At 61.2% G+C, this 8,755-nt stretch overlaps 2 protein-coding genes across 7 annotated transcripts; both read right to left on the reverse strand.

The window, feature by feature from the left end:
- Positions 1–556: 556 nt before the first annotated feature.
- On the reverse strand, positions 557–8,211 carry HSF4 (heat shock transcription factor 4). Of its 6 annotated transcripts, none has more exons than XM_017852310.1 (14): positions 7,817–8,211; positions 5,598–6,648; positions 4,899–5,007; positions 4,669–4,796; positions 4,445–4,569; positions 4,118–4,193; positions 3,892–3,956; positions 3,291–3,393; positions 2,914–3,038; positions 2,566–2,793; positions 1,567–1,672; positions 1,402–1,467; positions 1,155–1,224; positions 557–870 (listed from the first exon to the last, which is right to left on the reverse strand). In XM_017852310.1, exons 2-14 carry the CDS (start codon positions 5,718–5,720, stop codon positions 716–718), a joined length of 1,479 nt encoding a protein of 492 aa, XP_017707799.1. In that variant the 5' UTR covers positions 5,721–6,648; positions 7,817–8,211; the 3' UTR covers positions 557–715. The 6 variants fall into 6 exon arrangements, with proteins under 6 accessions (XP_017707799.1, XP_017707801.1, XP_017707797.1 ...); XM_017852312.1 differs by having other exon boundaries at positions 2,566–2,689; positions 2,914–3,052; XM_017852308.1 differs by having other exon boundaries at positions 557–773; positions 4,669–5,007.
- On the reverse strand, positions 6,327–7,810 carry FBXL8 (F-box and leucine rich repeat protein 8). Its single transcript, XM_017852313.1, has one exon. The coding sequence runs from the start codon at positions 7,750–7,752 to the stop codon at positions 6,679–6,681; it is 1,074 nt and encodes a 357-aa protein (XP_017707802.1). The 5' UTR covers positions 7,753–7,810; the 3' UTR covers positions 6,327–6,678.
- Positions 8,212–8,755: the final 544 nt, after the last annotated feature.

Below are 8,755 nucleotides of genomic sequence, written 5' to 3' on the forward strand. Positions count from 1 at the left end.
CTGCGGCGGGGCGGGGCGGCCAGGGCTGCTGGGAATAGGGAGGGTGAGGGTTCTTCCCCAGGCACTGGGAGCCACGCCGCGGAGGCCGCGCGCTGGCTGGGAACGTGCACGTAGTCAGCTTTCCCTCCCCACCCGGGGCGCACCAGGAGATGAGGCCGGGAGGGGGCAGTTCTGCCCAAGGCCCCACACATCCAGTGCCCACTCAGGGCCTGCCAATTTCCAGGTGCTTTCCATCTATCTTGTCATCGACCCCTCTTCTCTGCCTGTCACAGAGGAAGTTCAGAGAAGGGTACCAACTCACCCAGGATCACAGAATGCATGCATTGCAGAGCTGAGTGCGACTCAGAAGCCCCCGCTTCCCAAAGATTGCAGCGGCGCCGCGCCAGCTCTGGATCCGGGCCTAAGCAAGGGAGCTAGACACCGGACCCCAAGCACCTCCACCCTCCTGGGGTTCCTCTATTCAAGACCTAGTATCTGGACGCTTCTACAGTGCAAAATCACCCCCCACTCACAACTCCTGTGCTGCCTGCTCGATAGAGAAAAGAGACCCGAAACAGAAAAAAAAAAATGGTGTTTATGTGCAGGGTTCGTCGGGGTAGTGGAGAGAGGCCGTTGAATAGTAGGGGCTTCGCTCACTCCCGCCAGGGGGCGCCAGGAAGCCAAGAAGGATGTGCAGCCGCGGACTGGTTCCAAGCCCCTTCAGAGGCGCGGGGTCTCAGGGGGAGGGACTGGCTTCAGAGCCCAAGTAGGAGGCGGTCCGGCTCTCAGGAGTGCTGTAAATGGTTAAAGCCCCAGGCAGGCCCAGGGGTGGGCCTCCCAAGGCTGCCTGGACATCCAGCAGGAGTGGGGCCCCGAGCGTGGGGTCCTTCCCTAGGAGAAGTGGGGCTGTGCTCACCAGGGGAAAGGTTCCGCCTCCTTTCTTCAGGGAAGGAGAGCCCTGCCTGCCTGCCTTCTGCTCAGTTAGAATGAAGCATCCATTCTTAACCTCCCCACTCTCGCCCAATGGTGAGGGCACGGGTGGCTCAAGGAACGCGCTCTGCAGGGCAGCCTGAACTCAGGATTTCCTTGCAAATTGCAGATTGCCCCCTCACTCAATCAAGGTAGCTCAGCCCAATTACGGCGTCCTCCCAGGTATGAGTCATCACAACCATTACCTGGGCTTGGAGAATTTAACCCCTTGACCGCCAGCTCAGGCTCACCCCGCTCTGGAACCAAGGGCTGCATCTGCGTGAGAACCGCAGGGAGCAGCTGGGGAGGGGACCTAGCAGCTGAGGGGGACAGCTGGGAAATCACTGCGGCAATTCTCCTAGAGACAGGGCTCTGGCTCACAGAGAACAGCTACGGACCAGAGGGCTTGGCTCAGCCACCCCTGGCCTCTGCCCTCCTGGACCCATTTCTTACCAAGGACAGCTCCATGTCCAAGTCCATCAGGGTCCATTCTTGCCCTTGGAGACTGGGGCCCAGCACCTGAGGAGAGCTCTGGGTCAGTGGTGCCCTCTCCAGGCTCCACAGAGAGCTAGAGCCCACCAGGTCTCATGCCCCTGTTTCAGCAGAAGGGGTACTCACATCTAGAGGCCCTGCAGACTCCACACTTTCTTGAGGGGGCTGAAGCAGCATCGGAGGCAGCAGACTCTCTGGGCTCCTGTCTCCGCTCTCCAGGCCCAGAGGCCCCCTGTGCAGAGAGAACTGCTTTTGAGAGAACTGCTTTTGGCCTGCAGTGTACACCCTCCATTAAGTTCCCAAGGAACCCAGATGCATCAAGATTTAAATCCCCCAACATTTAGAAAATGATAGGAGAGGGCCTCCATCCTTTTTCTACCCCCAACTTCCCCACCCCTGCCATAAAGGGGCACAGAGAAAGTGCCTCTGCTTCCTACCTGGGACCTGAAGTTTGGGTGGTGGAGCTGGGGCTTTGGGACCCCTCCCCTCCCTATGTAAATGTCAATATCAATGCTTCTTTCTTTTCTTTTCTGTCTCGCTCTTTCTTCTTTCTCTTTCTTTTCTTTTCTTTTTTTTTTTTTTTTTTTTTTTTTTTGAGACAGAGTTTCACTATGTCACACAGGCTGGAGTGCAGTGGCACCATCTGGGCTCACTGCAGCCTTCACCTCCCAAGTTCAAGCGACTCTCCTGCCTCAGCCTCCTGAGTAGCTGGGACTACAGGGAAACGCCACTACGCCCAGCTAATTTTTGTATTTTTAGCAGAGGTGGAGGGGGGTCTCACCATGTTGGCCAGGCTGGTGTTGAACTCCTGACCTCAAGTGATCTGTCCACCTCAGCCTCCCAAAGTGCCAGGATTACAGGCATGAGCCATAATCATAGCCACCAATGCTTCTTAAACTATTGTGTACTTTACAATCACCCCAGGGAACTCATTTAATATATAGGTTCCTAAGCCCTTCCACAGATGCTGAGTGCCCTGACTGGGAGGCTCTGCTTTCCACAGGACTCTGAGGCTGGGGCCAAGAAATCAGGTGAGTATCATGGAGCCAAATGGCTAGGAAGCTTTGTGGGCTGGTAAGAGCTGTTCTATCACAGGGCTCATGGTCCAGCTGGGGCTCTGCTCACCTGTCAGGTATCTCCCTGGGATCCCCTGGTTCAGGCTGTTGGGCATTCCTGGGCCCCTCGGGGCTGAAGCTCCCTTTCCCTTCCAGGATGGCCTGCACCACAGCCACAGGCAGCGGTGGGGGGGCTGTCACGCAGAAGTCACACTCGTTTGGGGCCAGGGCCAGCCCGGCCTCGCCATCCCCCCCTGGACTGGCCGGCTCTTCTTTGAGCAGTGCCAGGCCCTTCTCCCTGCACCAGAGAAAAGCTTCAACCAGACCCTGGCACTGATTTCTCCCTCTACCCCCACAGCCATCTGGGCTGCCAGGCTCTCCCTCACAGGCCCCCCAGGGGCAGCCCTGTCCCCCTTACCTCCTGCCATCACTGGAGGGAGAAAGCCTGATCCCCTCAGGGGATGGAGAGTCTTCTGGGATGTCAGAGATGATGGGGCCCCTGGCCCTGTGAGGGCTGAGGCCCAAAGTCGTCTCTGGGAGGGGCTGTAAGTAGAAGGCTAGGCCCAGCCCTTGGCCTGTAGGTACAGGGAGAGCCAGAACCCCACCAACACCCACCTGGGCCAGGTCTAAGGGAGAAGGTTTGAGGGAAGAGGCTCAGTCCATGCTGGAGGGCCTGGGTCTGGTGGGGGGGAAGGCTGGCTTCCATCTTCTCTTCCTTTTAGGGGATGGGGAGAAGGAACAGGCTCTCCATAAGCCCAGCCATGCCCTTGGGAAGGGGGAAGAAGACAAACCTACCGACTGGATGAAGTAGGGGTCCTGCAGAAGGGCACCAGGTAGAGGACAGGTGTTGAACTTGGCAGGTGTTGGGCATGAGCTCCCCTCATCCAGCATCAGGGACCTGTGTGGTCGACCAGGGCACAGGCAGGCCTGGGGCAGGGTCAACCCCCATGCCCCTCGGCCTGCACTTCCCTCCCTCCCTCAGGCCCCAGCAGCCAAGTCAGCAGAGCTGAGGCCTGTTGCCAGGGTGTCAGTCACATGCTGGAGGTGGAAGGGGCTCCCCCCAGAGATGGGGGCCCTTTTCGGGCAGAGAGGAGAGGGAGGGAACCTGGTTTGAGCCCCAGGCCCTCAGCTGCTGGGAAGCCTTGGGGGGAGGGGCAAGGGGCTGCTGGGGCAGGAATTTGGGAATAAGGTCCTGGAATGGAAAGATCTGGGAGTGGGGGTGCCAGGTGGCAGAGTTTGGGGGAAGTGGATCCTAGATGGGGTGAGGAAGCCTGTAGTGCAGGGGGAGGAATGAGGATTCCTGATGAAGGAGTTTCTGGAGGAGAAGGGGTCCTTGCAAGGGGACTTCTGGGGGGTCTTGGAAGTGGGTGTGGGCCTTCTTGGCTTTCTCACTCACAGCTTTCTCTTGCCTCCTGCATTGCTCGGCCCCGCCTGAAGTGGCCCAAAGAGACACTGGATCAGCTGAAGAGAAAGCAAAAGGTTAATTCATACTTTGGACACCCCTCCCACCCCCGCACTTCCAGGTGAGGGAAGGAGGTTTAACAGGGGCGCCGGGGGACTGGGCGGTGGAATGGGGTGTCGAGGAGTGGGAGGGAGAAGTGAGGCATGGGGGAGAGGAACACCTTGCCAATGACCCGGTGCTGCTGACCGTGGCTCTGCCGAAGTGTCACCACCTCCCTCCACAAGATCTCGTTCTGCCTGAGGAAGGGGTGGGAGGGTGCTGAGGCATCTGAGGGTTCGACCAGTCACCACCCCCCACAGAATGGCGAGGCCGGGGACCCAGGAGACCACCCCGATGATTGGCCATCCTAGAGATCGCCCGTAAGTCTGGATGGAAGCGCCAAGGCCGGAGAGAGGAAGGGGCTGCCCAGAACCGCCTGCCGGCCAATTATGGTCTCATCCCGAACCCTCCACCCCCATCCCCTCTTCCCCCCACCCCGCCTCCGCACTGCCTGAGCTCCCGCAGCCGCGCCTCGGTGCTCTCCTGCACTCCCCGCAAAGCCTGCACCTCGCCCAGTAGTCGACCCAGGTCCTCCGGGCGCCAGCGGCCGTCGTCGCCGCGCAGCGCAGGCACCTGCGGGCGGGAGGCACCGTCTGGACTGGGTCGCAGGAGCAAGGCCGGCAGTCCCAGCACCCCTCCTCCGCTTTGCTCATTCCCATAGGCCGCCCCCACCTTGCGCCGCACGCGCTCCAGTAGCTGCTCGCGGCCGCGCACGAAGCTCGGGTGCTGGAACTCGACGTGGTCGCGCTCCGGCCTAAGCAGGCCGCCCTGCTCGATGCTCACCACCTTCCGAAAACCGTCTGGGGAGTGGGGAGTGGGGAGTGGGGTGTGGGGGCGTGGGTCGCCCCATCCCCGGCACCGAATCCCCCATCCCCGCTCCCCGCCCGGCCGTAGGGACTCACACATGTTGAGTTGGCGCACGAAGCTCGCCATGTTGCTATGCTTGAAATACTGGGGCAGCACTTCCTTGGCGAAGCGGCTCTGGTCGCTTACGAGGAAACTGGTCCCGCTCTACCAAGAACGCCGCCCGCCCACCGTGCGGGCGGAGACCAGGAGGGTGAGCGGTGCCCGCCCACGGCCAGTCCTGCGCTCCGGCGTGCGCACACACACTCACTCTGGGGTCCAGGCCTACCGCTTACAGGGACATGGGTCGAGGCCAGGCCAGAACGGGCTCCGAGGCCTAGCCTGGAGCGACCACAGTGAGTTCCTACCCCGAGCCAGACCCTGACTCCATGCTCGGTTCTCAGAAAGGAGAGGCTGACGGGGTTCCAGCCTTGGACAGGCCCCAGCCCCGCAGTGTGCCCTGAACTAGACCAGCCCTTCCCATTTCCTGGCCACTGTTTTCCCATCTGTCGGATGGGTGGAAACTAAATGGCCTCGAAGGTCCCTCGGGCTCTAGGTCTCCAGAAGGCAGGCTCCTAACCCTTCTTCGGCCGCAGAGGAAACCCCCGTCTCGCACGCCCCCTCCACGGTGTACTTCCCTGAATGGCTGAATCTGGGGATCCACGGCCAGTCTCAGGCGGGGTTGGGCGGGCATGGGGGTTCACTGGCGTGGAGGGACCCCGGGACCACTGGGGGAATCGAGGGGCCCCGGCCCTCACCGGGCTCCAGCGAATCAGGTGGTCTGTGCCTGGGTCCCCCACCAGCGCCCATAGCTTGCCGAGGAAGGCAGGCACGGGGCTGGGGCCTGGCTCCGTGGGCAGCGCGGCTGGCGCTTCCTGCATGGTGCAGTCTCGGCCCGGCTCAGCGCTCGGGCCCGGCCGCTGCGGGCTCGTCAAAGCCGCGGAAAGTGCTGCGTTTGCCGCCCGCTCCGCCCCACTCCGCCCCGGGGCGCCGGGTCAGGCGGGGGCCACGTGCGAGCCCGCGGGGCGGGGCTGGGACAGCGGCCGAGGCACCAGCAGGCAGAAAAGGCTGTCTGGATGGGATGTGTGGAGTGGAGTGGAGTGGGGGTGGGGGGTGGGGTGGGGCGAGTGGGAGACTTGGGTTCGAGTCCCACCCTTTTCAGTCCCTCTATTTCCTTCTCTGGTACTACGGGAGAAATCGCCGGTGCGCGACCTGGTGTGGGCTGGGCAAGTGCTAGAAGGTAATGGCCAGAGGCACAGTGAAGCCCCAGGCAGGGCAAGCAGATAGGAAGGTGGGGCTCCCGCCCAAGCCCTTGGACGTAGTCATTCCAAGGGTGCGAGTGTCCCGCCTCTGACCCCCCGCAGCTGTGTCAGTCCAGAGGACCCTGAGGAAACCCCACCTCTGCCCGGATGGCTCCTCCGGTCCCCCGTGCGTTCCCTGCCCTTCCCTTTCAGATCCGACCCCGCCTTTAATAGGACTCTCAGAAACACTGCAGGATTTGTTTATTTCACACTCACCCCTGAAGCCCGGCCCGCGCCCGTGCCCTCCCTCTCCCCGCGCCAGGGCCGCAGAGATGCAGAGTCCGCAGAGGGGTGGAGGCAAGAGAGGGGGGCAGTGTGTCCAGGACCGAGCGGGTGGGGCGTCTGCAGGGGGTGATAGCAGCGAGTGGTCTGAGAACGCCCAGGACTGGTCCCGATGCCATCACAGTTCCTAACTCCGTAAAGACCCGGGGTGGCAACAATCCCGAAAGAAGGCTCTAGCAGTCGGGGCGCGCCTGGGCACATCCGTCCCATCTTGGAGCGCTTACGTCTGCGGGGACGGGGAAGAGAAGTCGCCCAATCACGCCACGAGCGTGGGCCGCCAGGGATGCGGCTCGCGCGTGAGCTTGAGGGTATAGGTGCGCAGGCGCGGACAGTGCGCGCGGAAGGCGTCCAGCACCGAGTGGCTCACCACGCAGAAGCAATGCACCTCGCGCAGGGCCGCGCAGCGCGCCGCCAGCTCCTTCAGCGCGGCGTTCAGCTCGGCTGAAGCGGCTGCGCGCACCTCGAGCACGCACAGGGTTGAGGCGTAGTGGTGCGCTGCGAAGCGCACTGGGCCTACGGTGTCGCCTGAGAGGTTGAGGCGCAGAGCAGCCACGGGGATCGCTGGCTGCAGGACGCGCGTCACGCTCTCAAAGGGCAGCGCGGGCTCCAGCTCTAGCTCCACTGCCAGCCCAGGGTGGCGGCGGTGCAACGCTGCCCAGGCTTCGTTGGACAGCGGGGACGCGCGTGCATCCTCGGGGCACGCGCACCGCAGAGCCAGGAGCGCGAAAGGCGCGCGGTCTGGCGCCGCCAGCTCTTCGAGGATGGCGTGCGACAAACTGGCCAGGTGCAGGCCGAGAGCGCGCAGGCGCGGGCAGGCCTCCAGTAGCTCGAGCACTGAGCCGGGACCCACGCTGCCCACTAGGGTACTGTTGTCCAGAAAAAGGCTGTGGAGCTCGGGACAGCCGCGCGCCGCCTGCAGCACTAGCGCGTCGTCCAGTGTAAAGGGCAAGCGCCTCAGGTCGAGGTGGCGTAGCTCGCGGGCCGCCCCGCACACAGCGTGCACAGCCTCCAGGACGTCGCGGCCCGCGTCGAAGAGCGGCTTTTCTCCGCGGCATTCTAGGCACAGGCCTCGAAGCCCCAGGGCACGGCCCGCCAGAACCATCAGCAGCTCGATGGCCGCCCGGCGGCTCGCCTCCCTCGATGGCTCAAATTCCAGCCGTAGGTTGTGAACGTGGTCCAGGCAGGCGGACAGATAAGGTGGCAGCATGCCTTCCAGCTCACATTCGCAACTTGAGTTAGAGCCATGCAGAAAAGGCCTCGGCTGAGTCCCCGCGACCAGGGAAGAACCCTCTATCCACCCCTTTAGCTGGGATTCCAGCTGCCATCCCATTTCCTGCCTCCCTCCCCACGTCTCTGTCCAGACCACCACTGTTGCCCCAAAGGAGGGAACTCACATCCTATCCTTTTAGAAGATTTCAGTGGCGTCTGCCACAGGATGAAACCTGGACATGGAGAGCCAATGATATTTTAGGAACTGGACTTTCTCAGCTGTTTCTAAGAAGTCTTGGCGTGGTTCGAATTCAGCCCCTGCCATTCCCTAGCTGAGTGACCTGTGGGAAGTGATTAAGTCTGTCTGCCTCGGCTTCCTATCTGGGCAATGGAGGTAATGATAATACCTATTTACCACACAGGTTTTCGTAAAGATTAAATCAGTTAATATATGTAAGGCACTTAAAAACAATGGTTGGTATATATTAGGTAGTCAATACATGTCAGCAATTATTATTATTACTATTATTATTATTTTGAGATAAAGTCTCACTCTGTCGCCAAGCTGGAGTGCAGTGGAGGGATCTTGGCTCACTGCAACCTCCGCCCCCCGGGTTCAAGCGATTCTCGTGCCTCAGCCTCCAAAGTAGCTGGGATTACAGGCGCCCGCCACCACACCCGGCTAGTTTTTGTATTTTAGTAGAGACGGGATTTCAGCATGTTGGCCAGGGTGGTCTCAAACTCCTGACCTCAGGTGATCCACCCGCCTCGGCCTCCCAAAGTGCTGGGATTACGGGCATAAGCCACCGCACCCTGCCAGCAATTATTTTGTTTGTTTGTTTGTTTGTTTTGAGACGGAGTCTCGCTCTGTCGCCCAGGCTGGAGTGCAGTGGCCGGATCTCAGCTCACTGTAAGCTCCGCCTCCCCGGTTTACGCCATTCTCCTGCCTCAGCCTCCCGAATAGCTGGGACTACAGGCGCCCGCCACCTCGCCCGGCTAGTTTTTTGTGTTTTTTTTTAGTAGAGACGGGGTTTCACCGGGTTAGCCAGGATGGTCTCAATCTCCTGACCTCGTGATCCGCCCATCTCGGCCTCCCAAAATGCTGGGATTACAGGCTTGAGCCA

Source organism: Rhinopithecus bieti, unplaced genomic scaffold (genome assembly GCF_001698545.2).
Source record: "Rhinopithecus bieti isolate Rb0 unplaced genomic scaffold, ASM169854v2 scaffold_34281, whole genome shotgun sequence".
NCBI classification, from domain to species: domain Eukaryota; kingdom Metazoa; phylum Chordata; class Mammalia; order Primates; family Cercopithecidae; genus Rhinopithecus; species Rhinopithecus bieti.

Coding starts and splice junctions, on each gene's coding strand:
- HSF4 (XM_017852307.1), bottom strand. CDS start 5,720: ATGCAGGAAGCGCCAGCCGCGCTGCCCACGGAGCCAGGCCCCAGCCCC. Junction 5,008..5,597: donor ACCTGATTCGCTGGAGCCCG/GTGAGGGCCGGG, acceptor CGTTCTTGGTAG/AGCGGGACCAGTTTCCTCGT. Junction 2,794..2,913: donor CCCTCCAGTGATGGCAGGAG/GTAAGGGGGACA, acceptor TCTCTGGTGCAG/GGAGAAGGGCCTGGCACTGC.
- FBXL8 (XM_017852313.1), bottom strand. CDS start 7,752: ATGGGATGGCAGCTGGAATCCCAGCTAAAGGGGTGGATAGAGGGTTCT.